The sequence below is a fragment of the Nerophis lumbriciformis genome, linkage group LG15 (assembly GCF_033978685.3).
Source record: "Nerophis lumbriciformis linkage group LG15, RoL_Nlum_v2.1, whole genome shotgun sequence".
NCBI lineage: Eukaryota > Metazoa > Chordata > Actinopteri > Syngnathiformes > Syngnathidae > Nerophis > Nerophis lumbriciformis.
In genome coordinates this window covers 32,101,102-32,120,754 of record NC_084562.2, presented here as the reverse complement: position 1 = coordinate 32,120,754, position 19,653 = coordinate 32,101,102, and the positions used below count along the sequence as shown (strand labels likewise).

At 42.1% G+C, this 19,653-nt stretch overlaps 1 protein-coding gene across 2 annotated transcripts in view; it reads right to left on the bottom strand.

Annotated features, from left to right (window-relative positions):
• wdhd1 (WD repeat and HMG-box DNA binding protein 1) overlaps positions 1-19,653 on the bottom strand; it is an 88,534-nt gene that overhangs the window by 43,999 nt on the left and 24,882 nt on the right. For both annotated transcript variants that reach the window (XM_061975055.1, XM_061975056.1), the window contains exons 5-11: positions 16,547-16,658; positions 10,283-10,333; positions 10,127-10,222; positions 9,114-9,206; positions 8,892-8,998; positions 7,432-7,567; positions 6,783-7,005 (exon numbers count right to left, since the gene is read on the bottom strand). In XM_061975055.1, the coding sequence (XP_061831039.1) occupies positions 6,783-7,005; positions 7,432-7,567; positions 8,892-8,998; positions 9,114-9,206; positions 10,127-10,222; positions 10,283-10,333; positions 16,547-16,658 (818 nt within the window). The remainder of the gene's footprint in view (positions 1-6,782; positions 7,006-7,431; positions 7,568-8,891; positions 8,999-9,113; positions 9,207-10,126; positions 10,223-10,282; positions 10,334-16,546; positions 16,659-19,653) is intronic.

The following is a 19,653-nucleotide window of genomic DNA, read 5'->3' as shown; positions in this document are numbered from 1 at the left end:
AGGTGGGAGTGAGTTCCATAACCTTGGTGCGGATGCGGCAAAATAACGACCCCCCCCCATTTTTTAAAAACTTTGGGCCTTAGTACTTCTAAAAATGTGTGCAAAGATGAGCGCAATTTTCTTGGTGGGTAGCCAACAGTTAAAATATCAGCCAAGTATGCTGGGGACACAACATTGATGGCCTTAAAAACAAAAAGAAGGATTTTAAAATATATTCTAAAACATACTGGGAGCCAATGGAGAGCAAAGAGAACCAGGGTAATATGGGCATGTTTTTGAGCATTAGTGAGGAGGCAAGCAGTGGAATTTTGTACTAACTGGAGCTTGTGGAGGAGTGACTGATTTAGTCCACTAAAGCAGGCATTACAGTAGTCCAGTCTTAAGCTGATGAAAGTATGAATAGCTTTTTCAAGGTCTGCCCTCTGCAGAAAAAGCTTCACCTTTGTCAAAATCCTCAACTGGAAAAAACCTGCTCTAACCACAGAGTTCATTTGTTTTTCAAATGTAAGGTCAGATTTTTCACAGCAGAAGCGAGGGTTGGGGTGCTAAAACCGGGTGCAATGTACTCAGTTTTGCTCTAATTTAAATGAAGAAAATCCGGTGACAGCCATAGTTTAATGTCACTGAGAGAGCAGAGAATGTTTAGCTATTCCTCGTCTTCCAGTAATAATACTTCTGTACTTGTAAGAAACATCGTTTATTTGCTGCCATGAGGCAAGGATTGCTGCTTAGAAGTGGCTTTGCACTGTGAAGAGACGTTAGCCGCTTGCGACAATGCAACAGTTCGTGAAGACGCGGTCGTTCGCTTGTTGCTGTCAAATTTGCCGGACACAGATCGAATGTGTCCTCAACATGCATTATCACAATGTAAGGATGGTATTAAAAGCTCTATCATCTGCCAAATGTATATAATCTATATTGTATGTTGTCATATATATGGCTGATAGAGTATAGTATAGTTTGGGCTAATCGACACCCCCAAGTATAGTATATAGTTTATTTAAAAGGGTTGGTTTCCTGATACGGACCAGTAGTCCACAATTGTTCAGTATGTTAAGTTTAGGTCTTTGGGAAGATCATTCTAGAAGCTTAATTTTACCCTGCTTTATTTATTGTAAAACAAGTTTTGATGTATTCAATAGGTTAATTACATCTTCTTCTAAAATACAGTGGAACCTTTGATTTAAAATCCCTTCTTGTACAAACTTTTGAATTTACAAACCGCAAACCAAAGACATGCACCTGGGGAGAAGTTGATTGGCAACACTAAATTGGCCCTAGTGTGTGGATGTGAGTGTGAATGTTGTCTGTCTATCTGCGTTGGCCCTGCGATGAGGTGGCGACTTGTCCAGGGTGTACACCGCCTTCCGCCCGATTGTAGCTGAGATAGGCTCCAGCGCCCCCCGCGACCCCAAAAGGGAATAAGCGGTAGCAAATGGATGGATGGATGGAAACCAAATAAAAATAGGGTTTGTCTCCGTATAGGCACGTTTCATCTAGGGTGCAACTATCGACTATTTTAGTAATATAATAATCTTTCGATTAGTTTGACCGATTAATTGAATAAAAACTTTTTTTTTAGCCTCAATGTGTGTTTTAGGAAAAATATTTGAAATAAACAACTTTTTTCTGCTTGCCAAAACCGTAATTAATTTTTTCTAATAAATGCACATCATAAACATTGAAAATACACTTTTAACATAAAGTTAAGTTAAAGTTAAAGTACCAATGATTGTCACACACACACTAGGTGTGGCGAGATTATTCTCTGCATTTGACCCATCACCCTTGATCACCCCCTGGGAGGTGAGGGGAGCAGTGGGCAGCAGCGGTGGCCGCGCCCGGGAATCATTTTGGTGATTTAACCCCCAATTCCAACCCTTGATGCTGAGTGCCAAGCAGGGAGGTAATGGGTCCCATTTTTATAGTCTTTGGTAGACTCGGCCGGGGTTTGAACTCACAACCTACCGATCTCAGGGCGGACACTCTAACCACTAGGCCACTGAGTATGTCTGCATTTATAAAAGTTATGAAATATTTACACAGGAGGTTATGCTACCGGCGTAAGGTAGAGTACCGGAAGCACTGTCTTTGTCCTTATCGTCCTCCTTTGCCTGCGTTCCGCAATTTTGGGGCGTGTTAGGGATGCTGGATTTCCATTCCGTGTAGCTTGTTTTTCCTTTTTCGATGGCCTGGTCATTCTTCAGCTTTGAAGTCCGTCACATGCATTTCCTCGACATGCGTGCAAAAATATGTGTTTAACCAACGTGATGACACGGTTTGGCCGGCGGAGAGAACACAGCATGACGTGTAAGTTGTGTCCACATTTAAGTTTTAGTTAACAGTAGGAAGAGAAGGGAAACTGCGTTACTGATGTTCTTAATGTAATGGCCTTGACGAGAGGGAAGATGTGTTAGGGAATGAAAGTCAAGTGTGGATGTGTGTGGTTGTGTGTGAATGTGCTGCCGCTCTTCAGAGACGGATGTGCTCTGCCACAGCGGGAAAATCCATCAATCAGCCCCAACATTGTATACAGTATTAGCGGTTCAGTATTAAAATTCCAGGCACTCCATGTGGTCCAGCTTTCATAATTAAACGAAGAAGCAGAATATAAATCAAAGTATTGTTCTAATTGAATTAATGGGTTAATCATTGCAGCATTAGTTTTAACCACAATTTTTTCCAGTGGCCAACAGGGCAAACACGCAGAAACGTCCAAAACACATGCAACTTATAATTTGTGGATTTTTCTGGTTTCACAAGCTTTAAGTTGCTAATGAATTTTGCCTTGTCACATCAGACCATTGAAATTGACGGTTCATGAAATTTTTCACATTAAAACAAATGCGCTTACACAATCATTCAATCAGCCATTTAGCGCATTGTGATTAACCTCATCATGTAGAAGAAACCACAAAACAAATTGCACACTGCACAGCCCCAAAGCCGAAGAATATCGACACTGCCACTGAAAGAGGAAAAAGCTGCTGCAGGAAACAGATTTCTACCATCATTAACTAACTAAAGGCCGGACCGCCAGGCCCGAAGAAGACAACTTCAGCGGTAGGAGGAGGAGGAGAATGTTAAAGACCACACTCAAAGACATTTCTGTCTTTTGTTATATTTGTGAATGAACACAAGCACCTGTGTAAATATGTCATGTTTCAATGAGTATACATGTGGCTTAAAGAAATGTAAAGCCATTATATGCACAAAATAAAATGTTTCCTAAATTTAGGAGTTTGAAGCTTAGATTTAAGTGCGCTCTAAAGCCCGGAAATTACAGTACAGGTGTCAAACTTCACGAAAAAAAAAAAATGTTTCAGGTCAACCAACATTTTTTTTCATAAACAGTTTCATCCACGTTAAACAGTATTTAAAATGAACAGAGAAAAAAAAAAGTTTAAATAATAAACAGCTTTATTTATTTACCTCTTTAAATTAGACAATCCTATCCAATTGCATTGCTTTTGTCATGTCTGTATTATCATGTTTTGTTTTAAGTCATGTTTTGTTTAGTTTCTGTCTTTTCACTCCCTTGTCTGGTCACCATAGCAACCATTAGTTTTCACCTGTCACGTCACGCACCTGTTTCACGTCTTGAGTCACGCACCTGTTTTCGTTAATCATGTCTGTAGTATTTAAGTTCAGTGTTTTTCAGTTTGTTTTTCTGACGACCTCGCACCCCATACCGCACCACATTTATGCTCTGTCCATTCGTCTAAGATCCTGCTTCATGTCCCTTGTCAAAGTAAGTTTTGGTTCCATGTTTATAGTCTTTTTGTTTTTCATAGTTTGTTCTCCGCCACTGTGCGCGCTTTCATTTATTCCTTTTTTTTGATATTAATAAATCATGTACCTCCATTCCCGTCTCGCCCGTGCCAACTTTCCGCTGCATCCCGGAAAAGCAAACAACCAAGATCAAGTCTTGACAGTAGGTCGTCAGCAGACCCGCTTTTCCGCACCTGAGTTGGACATGTTCGACGAGGCTTCTTGGGCGGTCCTGTGCGCCATGGAGGAGGAAACGCGGCGCTACTCCTCCATGGAGTATAGAGACTTCATTTGGTCCCAGGACGACACAACGTCACCTCAGCCGCGGAAGCGCCGCTCCCAACGAAGGACGTCAGGTAGAACTTCCGCGAGCCAGCAGGACACGCCGCTCCCACATGCCCCTCCCTCTCCGGGCGGAAGCAAGCAGCAGCTTCGCCCGGATGACGTCAAAGACCAGGATTTTTTTTTCTGAATTCTTTTTCTTTTGATTCCCCGCTCCCCAGGACTCAAGCCACACCCAAGACACAAAACAATTTTTTTTCACCCACTCAATCCCAGGCACAAGAAAGACAATTTGGACAATTTAATGGGGAAGTTTCTGCCCTCCTCCGCCCACCCCTACAGAGAGTTCCAGACCACAGGGAGCGCGTCTGGTATCCGCCCCTTGAGGGGGGGGCTAGGGCTGGGAATTGTTCAGGTGGGGTGGATCAGCATCACCTTGTCAAGCCACAGCCTCCCTCACGGCCGCCACCACCAGTCTTCCGACCTGTCAAGCCACAGCCTCCAGCACGACCGCCCTTACCAGTCTTTTACCATGCCAAGCCGCAACCCCCAGCAAGACCACCTCCACCTGCACTACCAGCTCCACGACGCCAAGCTCCGGTACCAGCTCCACGACGCCAAGCTCCGGTACCAGCTCCACGACGCCAAGCTCCGGTACCAGCTCCACGACGCCAAGCTCCGGTACCAGCTCCACGACGCCAAGCTCCGGTACCAGCTCCACGACGCCAAGCTCCGGTACCAGCTCCACGACGCCAAGCTCCGGTACCAGCTCCACGACGCCAAGCTCCGGTACCAGTTCCACGACGCCAAGCTCCGGTACCAGCTCCACGACGCCAAGCTCCGGTACCAGCTCAACAAGTCCAAGACCAAGACTCGCCATGCCAAGACCAAGACTCGCCATGCCAAGACCAAGACTCGCCATGCCAAGACCAAGACCCGCCATGCCAAGACCAAGACCCGCCATGCCAAGACCAAGACCCGCCATGCCAAGACCAAGACCCGCCATGCCAAGACCAAGACCCGCCATGCCAAGACCAAGACCCGCCATGCCAAGACCAAGACCCGCCATGCCAAGACCCACACCAAGACCAACACCCACGCCAAGACCAAGACCTATACCAAGACCCACGCCGAGCTTCGCCGCCTGACGCGCCACGCCGAGCTTCGCCGCCTGACGCGCCACGCCGAGCTTCGCCGCCTGACGCGCCACGCCGAGCTTCGCCGCCTGACGCGCCACGCCGAGCTTCGCCGCCTGACTCACCACGCCGAGCTTCGCCGCCTGACTCACCACGCCAAGCCACGCCTGCCACGATGACGACGCGCCTGCCTCCTCGTCGGCCACGGATATGGCCGCTACCTGGTCGCCCGCCACGCCAAGTGCGCCCACCTCCCAGTCGGCCACGAATGTGGCCATTCCCTGGGCGTCCGCCTCGCCTGCTGCAGCGGCGTTCCACTCGCCGCCGCCACCTAACTCTGCCCCGGTGGATACGGGGACACGTGGTCTGGCGACCCACCGCCATGTCCCCCTCCCGCCCTCCCATGACTTTTGTTAAGTTTTTTTTTCTTGGACATCTGGTATCTGTCCTTAAGGGAGGGGTTCTGTCACGTCTGTATTATCATGTTTTGTTTTAAGTCATGTTTTGTTTAGTTTCTGTCTTTTCACTCCCTTGTCTGGTCACCATAGCAACCATTAGTTTTCACCTGTCACGTCACGCACCTGTTTCACGTCTTGAGTCACGCACCTGTTTTCGTTAATCATGTCTGTAGTATTTAAGTTCAGTGTTTTTCAGTTTGTTTTTCTGACGACCTCGCACCCCATATCACACCACATTTATGCTCTGTCCATTCGTCTAAGATCCTGCTTCATGTCCCTTGTCAAAGTAAGTTTTGGTTCCATGTTTATAGTCTTTTTGTTTTTCATAGTTTGTTCTCCGCCACTGTGCGCGCTTTCATTTATTCCTTTTTTTTGATATTAATAAATCATGTACCTCCATTCCCGTCTCGCCCGTGCCAACTTTCCGCTGCATCCCGGAAAAGCAAACAACCAAGATCAAGTCTTGACAGCTTTTGATTAGGGATGTCCGATAATGGCTTTTTGCCGATATCCGATATTCCGATATTGTCCAACTCTTTAATTACCGATACCGATATCAACCGATACCGATATCAACCGATATATGCAGTCGTGGAATTAACACATTATTATGCCTAATTTGGACAACCAGGTATGGTGAAGATAAGGTACTTTTTAAAAAAATTAATAAAATAAGATAAATAAATTAAAAACATTTTCTTGAATAAAAAAAGAAAGTAAAACAATATAAAAACAGTTACATAGAAACTAGTAATTAATGAAAATGAGTAAAATTAACTGTTAAAGGTTAGTACTATTAGTGAACCAGCAGCACGCACAATCATGTGTGCTTACGGACTGTATCCCTTGCAGACTGTATTGATATATATTGATATATAATGTAGGAACCAGAATATTAATAACAGAAAGAAACAACCCTTTTGTGTGAATGAGTGTAAATGGGGGAGGGTGGTTTTTCGGGCTGGTGCACTAATTGTAAGTGTATCTTGTGTTTTTTATGTTGATTTAATAAGAAAGAAAAAAACAAGAAAAAAAACAAAAAACGATACCGATAATTTCCGATATTACATTTTAACGCATTTATCGGCCGATAATATCGGCGACATCTGTACTTTTGATGCATTAAAACACTCACCAAGTGAATTTTCATCATCCAGGATTGCGCCTCTGTTCCTCACACGCCCTGTTGCTGGCATTAAGAAATCATCGTCGTCATCGTCGTCGTTCTTGACCCCATTGATTGCTTTCTTAGAGGGGGACTTGGCGTCACTCCATCCTTCATCTATGAGCTGGGCGTCATCATCATCATCATCATCAAATAGGTTGTCATAGCCTCGCTCGCTTTTTTCTGCAGTGGCCTAATGACAAACAAGAGACAGATGTCACCATGAAGCACAAGAATACCAATAGGTCAGTTTAAGAAGGATGTCTTTAAACTACGTCTACAACACAGGGGACATTTGTGCATTGCAATGCACCCCGACTAGCCCAGGTAGTGTGCTTAAGAACGGATGAAAAGCCAAAGCATTCTGCATGGAAGCTGAGATCGAGGCGGACGAAAACAGTGCTGCCCGAAGGCCCTTTTCCACCGTAAAAGTCATAACAAAAAATGTAGGTAAATCATAAGTCATGTTATTTTGCAGCACCTAATGGCATTTATTGTAAACTAACATTTTCTAGGGCTCAATTGTGATAAGAGACCATGCCATTGACTTGGCATTCAAACACAGCATGCAGTAATAACCTAAAGTTGAAATTTAGACACACAACAGGACATTCATTACCTTGGGGGTGATGGGCACAGATGTGCTGAAACCATCCAGTAGTCCCAAGCAGCCCTCAGTGTCAGTGTAAGCAATCTGACTGCCAGACGGATGCCAGGCTAAACCACACACTGTAAAGCCCTTCTCATGTTTGTGCCTGTGGAGCAAATGATGCAACCTTAACAAAACAACTCTTAGATGTGTCTATCTACTGTCCGCCTTTGTGATTCTTTACTCCCACTGCATTTGGAGGGAAATCCTTTATAAAAAGTTTGTCCAAAAACTATGGATGGGCAATATACTGTATATTGCAGCCTCTTGCTATAACACTATACATCACAATATATTGTTTGGTATGTAAATGATAAAAGAACCATTTCAAAATGGGTTACAAAGGCTCCAAAATTTGGCTGCTGACAAATGCAGTAACATATTGCATCATTACCAGTTGTATTTTTTCTTACAACTAATATTAATGTATTTGCTAATTTTACGTTTACTTTCCGTTGTAACATGGTTCTATAAACACTTCTGTTATAATGTATTAAGCACTTATCCTTCTGTTGTTTGGAAACTTTACATTAGTTTTGGGCAAAATCACCAATTTGGGTATTTATCAAATACCAAGTAGTTACAGAGGCATTATTGGCCATACTGATACTTAAAATTTGAAAATGATTACATTTCTTATCACAACTATAGTCCGACAATAACCCAGAATGCTTCCTCCCACCTCCAAAGACATGCACCTGGGGATAGGTTGATTGGCAACACTAAATTGGCCCTAGTGTGAGTGTGAATGGTGTCTGTCTATCTGTGTTGGCCCTGTGATGAGGTGGCGATTTGTCCAGGGTGTACCCGAATGCAGCTGTAATAGGCTTCAGCACCTCCGCTACCCCGAATGGAACAAGCGGTAGAAAATGGATAGATGGATGGATGGCTCTATAACAATGTCAATTAAATATTTAAATTATTTCCTACGATTGTCTTTGATTTAAATAATTTGGTTTTTGCCCTTAAAGCCCTCCGGTGTTTGACACCCTACAATACATTACGACATGGCACGTATGCCCATAGCATGTTAACACAAAATAAATTATGGTCTTTCAACAATAACATTTATTTTAAAAATGGGGTAATATGTAGTAGGGTAACAAGTCTGAGTGAAAAACCAGGGACATAATTTGTTGTATATACATTTTTTAGATAAAAAAAAAATACAATTCAGGTATACAGTATTTGGGATGGAGAGTAACACAAACGAGTAAAAATATGTTAACGCTGAATAATTATATTTCATAGTACAGTAGGAAGTAGGTACAGGCAATTAATGCTATTTTTACAGTGTTTAAGGTAGTTTAAATTCATAGTTTGTATGTATTAAATAAGCAGTGAGATCAATGCGTAGGGCACATTTTATTTCCTGGATGTAACTGATTTGATGGAGTGGCTCTGAATTAAAAAATAGATGCATTACATACCTCTCCACACATAGTTTGCTGTTCGCGTCCCATACCGTTATGACCCCGCCCACGCTGGCTGCTGCCAAAAACTGTCCACACGAAGACCATGCCAGGACATTAATAGGCTGCAAACAAAAACAGTGGACACTGTAAAGACCGGGCATTGATACGATACACATAAATTCCGTTATGAAAGATGACTTGCTCATAAACAGTTAATTCTGAGTTATAGAAACTCACCTGAGTCAGCAGATCATCAGACAGGGTGCTCACATGATCCCAGGACCCTCTCTTGTAGAGGTGAACCTTGGTATCCACAGGAACAGCTAAAAACTAACCAGATACATTTTCTTAGCAATGAACAATTGCTAAGAAATTAACATTTCTTAGCAACATTAATCAATGAGATAACGTCAGTGCTTCCCATACATGTATTTGGAGCTACCAGTTAAAAATCCCCCATGATTATGCAATTTTTTACATTTTCAAACATTTTACATTGAAAGTGTCATTTAGCTTTCGTTTTGTGTGTTGTTGTGCAGAAGTCATTGTCTATGCGGGTTTTGAACGTTTTAAGAGACAGCTTCTCCTAAACGTGCGCAATGGGATGACAGCGGTGTTTATTTAGTAAATAGCATTTGACTGCTAAAAAAATTAGCTATAATGGTTAACCTGCACAAGCGAACGACAGTTTAATTGACACTTATTGTATGCAAATCCATTTACTGCCATTGCTTGGATTCATATTTGATTAATATGCATACATGATGCAGATATTGAGTTTATCTTATTAAATGACGGAAAAATAAGATGTTCCACAGTGTTCTCTCGCTACTTTGCTGTTCACTTACTGCAGTCTGAGTGTATTGCAGATTTTTAGGTACCTTAGAGCAGTGGTCCCCAACCACCGGGCCGCAGCCCGGTACCGGTCCGTGGATCGATTGGTACCGGGCCGCACAAGAAATAAATAAAAACAACTTTTTTTTTTTTACTTTTTTTTTTATTAAATCAACATAAAAAACACAAGATACACTTCCAATTGGTGCACCAACCCAAAAAACCTCCCTCCCCCATTTACACTCATTCACACTCATTCGCACAAAAGGGTTGTTTCTTTCTGTTATTAATATTTCTGGTTCCTACAATATATATCAATATAGATCAATACAGTCTGCAGGGATACAGTCCGTATGCACGCAGGATTGTATTTTTTTATGACAAAAAATAATAATAAAATAAAATTTAAAAAATACCTTTGCTGTGCGAGGCTGCCAGGCTAGGCGACACAATGATTTTGCATTACTGATGTCATTAGTCTTCTGCAGCAGAGGCCAGCTGACCACTTGAGTCTGAATCAAAGCAAGAGGTAAGCATCGTGCAATGGCATTAGGTTACTGGTGTTAACATACCTGCTCTTCAATATTCCACACCACGACGGAGCCGTCACAGCTGGCAGAAGCCTGTCAAAAGAAGCATTTGATGTGGATCCATGATCAATGGTCTATGTAACTGTGAACAAAAATGAGTGTTTAACAAGGCCTGACTTGTGTAATTGTTGTTTAGTCATTTTCATATTTTCCTTGCATACTGTATGCATAAAAACAGAACATTGTTCTGGATAGCTTCTGATCTCTATCATTATATGAGGTGGAACAGGGCGCCTCTCCCAAGAAGGTCAAGTTAATTTGACTTTAATTATATTTCCGTCATAGGGCCAGATCACAACAGAAGTAATTTAAGGATAGGGTTTGACGATAAAACCATATCAATATATATATCGCGATATACACGTAGTCGATATTAATACAAAATGTCTTTGATAAAACGGTCCATGTTTTTTTTTCCTTCAATATCAGAAGAAACCGGTAATTGCAGAGCAAGGTTAGTTCCATGAACAAAGGCACTGGCGCGGTGGTAACCGAGCAACGCGGGAAGTGATTACTGATCAGTGGGAGTGACCTACTAACAGCTAATCAGGTAACACGATCAACTATCAAGTTTGGTTGCGTCATCTTGTTGTCTCGTCGTTGATGTCCGCTAACTTTTTGCAACTCAACGCCAAAAAAACGGAAATGCTGATTATCGGTCCTGCTAGACACCGACACCTATTTAATAATACCACCTTAACATTTGATAACCAAACAATTACACGGTAAAGAATCTGGGTATTATCTTCGACCCAACTCTCTCGTTTGAGTCACACATCAAGAGTGTTACTAAAACGGCCTTCTTTCATCTCCGTAATATCGCTAAAATTCGTTCAATTTTGTCCACCAGCGACACAGAGATCATTATTCATGCGTTCGTTACGTCTCGTCTCGATTACTGTAACGTATTATTTTCAGGTCTCCCTATGTCTAGCGTTAAAAGATTACAGTTGGTACAAAATGCAGCTGCTAGACTTTTGACAAGAACAAGAAAGTTTGATCATATGACACCTATACTGGCTCACCTGCACTGGCTTCCTGTGCACTTAAGATGTGACTTTAAGGTTTTACTACTTACGTATAAAATACTACACGGTCTAGCTCCATCCTATCTTGCCGATTGCATTGTACCATATGTCCCGGCAAGAACTCTGCGTTCAAAGAACTCCGGCTTATTAGTGATTCCCAGAGCCCAAAAAAGTCTGCGGGCTATAGAGCGTTTTCTATTTGGGCTCCAGTACTATGGAATGCCCTCCCGGTAACAATTAGAGATGCTACCTCAGTAGAAGCATTTAAGTCCCATCTTAAAACTCATTTGTATACTCTAGCCTTTAAATAGATGCCCTTTTTAGACCAGTTGATCTGCCGCTTCTTTTCTTTTCTGCTCTGCCCCCCTCTCTCTTGTTGAAGGGGGGTCACAGGTCTGGTGGCCATGGATGAAGTGCTGGATGTCCAGAGTCGGGACCCGGGGTGGACCGCTCGCCTGTGCATCGGTTGGGGACATCTCTGCACTGCTGACCTGTCTCCGCTCGGGATGGTCTCCTGCTGGCCCCACTCTGGACTGGACTCTCACTATTATGTTAGATCCACTATGGACTGGACTTTCACAATATTATGCTAGACCTACTCAACGTCCATTGCATCCGGTCTCCCCTAGAGGGGTGGGGTCACCCACATCTGCGGTCCTCTCCAAGGTTTCTCATTGTCATTCTCATTGACATCCCACTGGGTTGAGTTTTTCCTTGCCCTTAGGTGGGCTTTGTACCGAGGATGTCGTTGTGGCTTGTGCAGCCCTTTGAGACACTTGTGATTTAGGGCTATATAAATAAACATTGATTGATTGATTCTTAAGTGAGAAGAGAAACTAAAAATGAGTCCTGCAGAGAGCGAAGAAATTGTTGATAAAACAGGAAAAGTCACTTTGACATTATGGCAGTTTTTTGGATTCTTAAAACGGACCGTAGTCAGACCAACGTGGACCACCTTAGCCCTGATTACAGCTGTAACCCAATTGTTTTGTCAGTCAACAATCTCGGAGGCTATGAGTTAAAGGTTTAAACATGTTGAGTTGTTCAGAGAATATTAATTTTGTGGTCTTCCTTGCTAAAAACACCACAACAGCGGGACAAGTTTGACTCCACTTTATTTAACACAGCAACACGTGTTCTCTCTTTTCTTTTCAACCCTCGTCCGTTCCCCATTCGGGTAAACAGAAACAACAGGTAGAAACTAAAGTGCAGGACTACATAAACAAAATAAATGACAAAATATAACAAATGTGCTACTTTAAAATAATAGTTATTTAGCTGAGATAGGCTCCAGCCCCCCCCCCCCCCCGCGACCCCAAAGGGAATAAGCGGTAGAGAATGGATGGATGGATGGTTCAATAGTTTTAAATAACAATTACTGCCTAGCATATTTTTTTCCATGCTTAAATAATAAAGTTAAAGTTAAAGTACCACTGATAGTCACACACACACACACACTAGGTTAATTAACCTCTGCATTTGACCCATTCCTTGTTCCATTTGGGAGGTGAGGGGAGCAGTGAGCAGCAGTGGTGGCCACGCTCGGGAATCATTTTGGTGATTTAACCCTCAATTCCAACACTTGGTTCTGAGTGCCAAGCAGGGAGGTAATGGATTCCATTTTTATAGTCTTTGGTATGACTCGGGGTTTGAACTCACAACCTACCGATCTCAGGGCGGACACTCTAACCACAAGGCCACTGAGCAGGTTTATTATAACATTTTAACACAAATCGATATCGACCAATATAAAACACTTATATCTTGATATAGTTTTTAGCCAGATCACCCAGCTCTATTTAAGGATATATTTTATATAGAACAGTTCTAAATCAGCGTTTCCTGTACAATTGTAATTTATTTGTGGTACGACAAATAAATCCTGTTCCACATCCTTTCATTTTCCGGCCCTCCCTTGGAGACCCCCGATGCATGGAGCATCAACTGGATTATATGTTACCAACATATAGGACGATCATTCCTACATTTAAACAAAATGAGACAAGGGCATACACTGTAGCTAATGAATCGGTGCCATTTGCATTAATTGAATTTAATAATAATCCTCTGTTTGAATTCAAGTTTTCGGGACACATGGACACCCCAAATACACAAGACGGTGCCCACAGGTAAAAAAAAAAAAAAGTTGATTTGGCCCCTTTATTTACTGGACTGTAAACTGCACCTACTAAATTTTAGAAGGACAAACGTTTTCATATATCACATTTATATGTATATATCTATAAGCCATAGATATACAGGTAAAAGCCAGTAAATTAGAATATTTTGAAAAACTTGATTTATTTCAGTAATTGCATTCAAAAGGTGTAACTTGTACATTATATTTAGGAAACAGAGTGGACCGACACCAGCAGATGACATGGCACCCCAAACCATCACTGATGGTGGAAACTTTACACTAGACTTCAGGCAACGTGGATCCTGTGCCTCTCCTGTCTTCCTCCAGACTCTGGGACCTCAATTTCCAAAGGAAATGCAAAATTTGCATGGTTGGGTGATGGTTTGGGGTGCCATGTCATCTGCTGGTGTCGGTCCACTCTGTTTCCTGAGATCCAGGGTCAACGCAGCCGTCTACCAGCAAGTTTTAGAGCACTTCATGCTTCCTGCTGCTGACCTGCTCTATGGAGATTTCAAGTTCCAACAGGACTTGGCGCCTGCACACAGCGCAAAATCTACCCGTGCCTGGTTTACGGACCATGGTATTTCTGTTCTAAATTGGCCCGCCAACTCCCCTGACCTTAGCCCCATAGAAAATCTGTGGGGTATTGTGAAAAGGAAGATGCAGAATGCCAGACCCAAAAACGCAGAAGAGTTGAAGGCCACTATCAGAGCAACCTGGGCTCTCATAACACCTGAGCAGTGCCAGAAACTCATCGACTCCATGCCACGCCGCATTAACGCAGTAATTGAGGCAAAAGGAGCTCCAACCAAGTATTGAGTATTGTACATGCTCATATTTTTCATTTTCATACTTTTCAGTTGGCCAACATTTCTAAAAATCCCTTTTTTGTATTAGCCTTAAGTAATATTCTAATTTTGTGGCACACGGAATTTTGGATTTTCATTTGTTGCCACTTCAAATCATCAAAATTAAATGAAATAAACATTTGAATGCATCAGTCTGTGTGCAATGAATAAATATAATGTACAAGTTACACCTTTTGAATGCAATTACTGAAATAAATCAAGTTTTTCAAAATATTCTAATTTACTGGCTTTTACCTGTATACCAGTACGTTGTGAAATTAGATATTTACACAGGAAGATTTGGTAAATGTTACCTTAATTTACATACCAAACAGTCCCTGTAACACGGTAGTGAAAGGGCTGATCAAATAAAACAGAAGTCATTGATGTCTTTATTCATTCTTTAATGAGTTGAATACGATTTTCTCCTTTTTTAATACGGTTCAAGATGTTTATTAGGGTTTCCTCCTCCTTGTGCTTTGTAAAAACTTTGAATTTTAACAGTTTTATAAAGTTGATGTGAAGTAAATTATACTTCTATATCACTTTTCCTCTAGAGACTCAAGGCTTTTTACACAGTAAAAACAATTATCTACCGTATTTTCTGGACTATAAGGCGCACTTAAAATCCTTTTTTTTCCTCAAAACTCGACAGTGCGCCTTATAACCCAGTGAGCTTAATGTAAGGAATACGTTTGGTTGAGCTTACCCACCTCAAAGCTATTTGGTTTGGTACATGGTGTAATGATAAGTGTGACCAGTCGATGGCAGTCCGACATAAGAGATAAGGGTATATTGCCACTATGATGGCAATATGTCTCAAGTAAACAACACCAACATTTTAAATGTTCCATTGAAAATATAGAACATTACACACGGTGCTCAAAAATCTGTCAACATTTTTTAGTACGACTTTGGTAAGCTATGAAGCCGCACCGCTTGAAGGATTCGCATTAAACATACAAGTATTATTATGGTGTGTGTATAAAGTAAGACATTATCTGGCGTTTTGTTTCGCAATATTGTGCAAAAGCAACTTTTCTTACCTTCTCTTACCTGCTGATCTGTATTTGGGATCTGCGTAAATCCTGAAAACCGCACGTGTCCGCGCGATGACATAGTTGATAAGCTTCTTCTTTTTCTCTATCTTCTTGTTATGTGACATTCATCCTCCGCTTACTTATATGTGTCAGTAAACTCGCCATGAAAGCGCTAAAACACAACGGCATAGTGAGTTTAAGTTATTCACCCAAGGAATTTTAGTTATTAGAGTTTCGGTCGGACGTTTTTTCACGGGACACATCCGGTGTGGTTTTGTTTTTTCGGATGAGGAGATGCTGCTACGTTATTGATTTAGGTGAAGTCTGAATGTCATTAAAACAGTTAGCTCCATCTTTTGACACTTCTTCCACTCTCGTCCTTGCACGCTACAACAAAGATAACGGGGGGAAGATGCTGCCAAAAGTGAGCCACGTAGAAAAGACCGCCCGCAAAACGGCGCATCCTGAAGCAACTGTCAGAAAGCGGCTTGAAGATGATCTGTAAAACATAATCCATGCAACATTTTGACCAAAGAACCACCATTACATGTTATGTAGACCACAAGGAAATGTTTTAAATTCAGAAAATAAATAATAATAACATGACTTCTTTAATATAGTCCGGTGCGCATAACATATGAAAAAAGATAAAAAATAGACCATTCATCGACAGTGCGCCTTATAATCCCGTGCGCCCTATGGTCCGGAAAATACGGTACATATTTAAACTACATTTAAACCAGTGTGGGTGGCACTGGGAGCAGGTCGGTAAAGTGTCTTGCCCATGCACACAACGGTAGTGACGAGAATGGCGGAAGCTGGAATCTAGCCTGAAACCCTCAAGTTGTCGGCACTGCTGCTCTACCAACTGAGCCATGCCGATCATTTTAGTACATTGATTTCTTTGCTTACCGGTAATCTATTCCATAATTTAGTCGTTAGGGAAGAAAAATCCATAAATTAACAACACCTATGTACAAGCCGCAGGATTCAAAGCATGGGAAAAGTAGAGGCTTATAGTCTGGAAAATATGGTAGTTAAGTAGAGAAATGTAATTATTTTGAGACCTTTCCAACTAGTAAATTGCACTCATTCAGTAGAATGGTCCATGGTCTGTTTTACTTGTATTCACAGTATAAGCATCTGCATTTCTTTTTTTCTATAAATCAGATTTATCTAACTTTACTCACCAGAAAGTCATCTTTGGGGTCAAAGGCTACACTTAGCACAGGCGCTTCATGGCCCCGAAGGGTTTTCTGTTGGCTGCTGTCTGACACTTCCACCACCTTAACCAGGAAATCACTGAAGCAGGGAGAGGAATGAACAATCAGTATGTGCACACTGGAAGCATTCTAGCAAGCTGGTCAACACTAACAAATGAAGGAGAAAGTCAGCCTTAAAAAATCTAATTCCTCCTGTGTCCAACATATACCTATTCCTCATCAGAGCCTTGGATGACTGAATCTTTTAAATCGATATATCACAAATGACGCAAAAGTGAAAATGCCAAAATAAATAATGCCCCATGTGCTGTGCTCACACAATCAATCCAACAATCATCTCCAATCACAGCTAACCATAACCATGAATCCATCAAAGAGCTGCTGTGTACGTGTGACGCAAATAGGACTGAGGAACATCAATGTGTGTCGATCATTCTGTACCGGAAGAACAAACTCCGACATCTGGTGAGTCACAGTGAATCCAAACAACATGACACGCAAGAATACCTCACTAACTGCCAAAGGAAAAGCGGAAGCAGAGGAGACATGAATGCATTGACAAAGTGAAAGTGACATTTGCTCGTCTCGAACCCTCGTTTCTTCTACCACATCTCTCGGGGGGGAACTGTGGAGGAACCAGATCAATACGCCTGACCAGCTGGTTATTAAAGAACACTTCAAAATGAAATTGATGATTGATGCTTAAAATTAATAGTTCATATTTTACTGAGAAGCAACATTGTGAAAAAACTTTAAGTCAACATCCCTCAGATTGGCTGACTCACATCAACACAAGGGGTTGTCGACATAACCAACAAGTAACCATTGTTTGCACATTTACTTGCAACTATGGCCATAAACATAAAGAGAATAGGCGAAATAAAAGATTTTGTAACTTATGGCAGTTTGTGGACATGTTTTTTTCCCTCCACTTCTGTAAAATTTAAATGGGTGCATTCTCGTTGTTTTACCAAGAAAGAAGGACCCGTGTTCCTCTGCTGACATTTTTATTAAGAAGCAGTTGCTTTTTGACCACAAATTTGGTTTGCAAAAACACGTATGGACGAAGCGGTCGACTGTCCAGATCTAGTTTGTGGGTCAAACAGTGTGTTAATGGACTTTGGGTAGGACAGCAAGTGTACTTGGTTGTTCATTGACCCATGTTTGAGTGAGTGTGTGAAACATGGAGGGAAATTGAACATTTCAGACATGTTGCTGGCCATTGTTCAGAAAGCTGAAAAGGACCCATATGTAGGGGTGTAACAGTACGTGTATTTGTATTGAACTGTTTCGGTACGGGGGTTTCGGTTCGGTTCGGAGGTGTACTGAACGAGTTTCCACACGAACCTACTAAGTAGGCACCTCCGCTTCCTTCTGCCTCTGTCTCTGTCAGTCCTCTACACCAGTGGTCCCCAACCACCGAGCCGCGGCCCGGTACCGGTCCGTGGATCGATTGGTACCGGGCCGCACAAGAAATTAAAAAAAATATATATTTTTTTTTTTACTAAATCAACATAAAAAACACAAGATACACTTACAATTAGTGCACCAACCCAAAAAATCTCCCTCCCCCATTTACAATCATTCACACTCAATGGCACAAAAGGGTTGTTTCTTTCTGTTATTAATATTTCTGGTTCCTACATTATATATCAATATAGATCAATACAGTCTGGAGGGATACAGTCCGTAAGCACACATGATTGTATTTTTTTATGACAAAAAAATAAAAAAATAAAAAAAACAACAACAAAAAAAACCCTCTCCCCCGGTCTGTGGGACACACTTTCAAGCGTTGACCGGTCCGCAGTTACAAAAAGGTTGGGGACTACGGCTCTACACAGCACCCAGCATTGTCCCACCCACACAACCATCTGATTGGTTACACACAGAGCGGTAACAGCCAATCAGCAGTGCGTATTCAGGGCGCATGTAGTCAGTGCTTAGCGTTTAGCAGGTAAGCATCAGGCAGCGGACTCTCCCCAAATTATAATAAACACCTCCCAGTCAACTACTAGTAACATCACTAGGAGTCCGTTGACCTTCTAGAAATATAAAAGGCAGTTCAGCTCGCTCGCAGTCCTGGCTTGAGGTGAAGGCTAATTCGCTTTTAGCGTAACGTTAGCTCATTTTGCGGTGTGTGTGCGTGTGTGTTACGGACAGCAAAGCCCTGGTAAATAAATAACCAAAAAATTTATATTTTGTTGTTTTCTTACTGTACCAAAAATGAACCGAATCGTGACCTCTAAACCGAGGTACGAACCGTACCAAAATTGTTGTGTACCGTGACTAAAATTTCATAATTATGTGGTTTTTTTCCTCTAGAAAATTAATCTGGCTGTTATTTCTCATAATATCAATCTGTTTTTGACTACCGTATTTTCCGCACTATAAGGCGCACCTAAAAACCACAAATTTTCTCAAAAGCTGACAGTGCGCCTTATAACCCGGTGCGCTTTATATATGGATAAATATTAAGATTAATTTTCATAAAGTTTAGGTCTCGCAACTACGGTAAACAGCCGCCATCTTTTTTCCCCGTAGAAGAAGCGCGCGGTGCATGCTGGGATATGTGACGTTTCATTTCCATTTGTGTGTTTATGTAAAGACCCCAAAATGGCTCCTATTAAGTGTGTTGTCTGTCTAATTATAAATAATGCAGACGAGGCGTGTTAACTGAGTTCTCAACGTTTACTCGCAGCCTGCTCATAACCACATTCTAACTCCCAGCATACAACAACGCTTCTCAGGGCTACCGCGCATGCTCGTAACTATCGTTGCATGCTGGGTAGTGTAGTTGTTATATTTACTAGCTCATAACAGCACATTGAGAGACACGCTTACGCGCTTAATTCAATACTCGCCGTCATTCCGGGTGGATTGACAAAAGACCTCCAGCCGCTAGATATTGGTGTCAACAGGGCATTCGAAGCTAGACTGCTAACTGCGTGGGAACAATGGATGACAGAAGGCGAACACACCTTCACTAAGACGAGGAGGCAGCGCCAGACGACGCCAACATCTGCCAGTGGATCGTAAATTTGCCCAACTTTTCACTTCGGACACCGAAGACG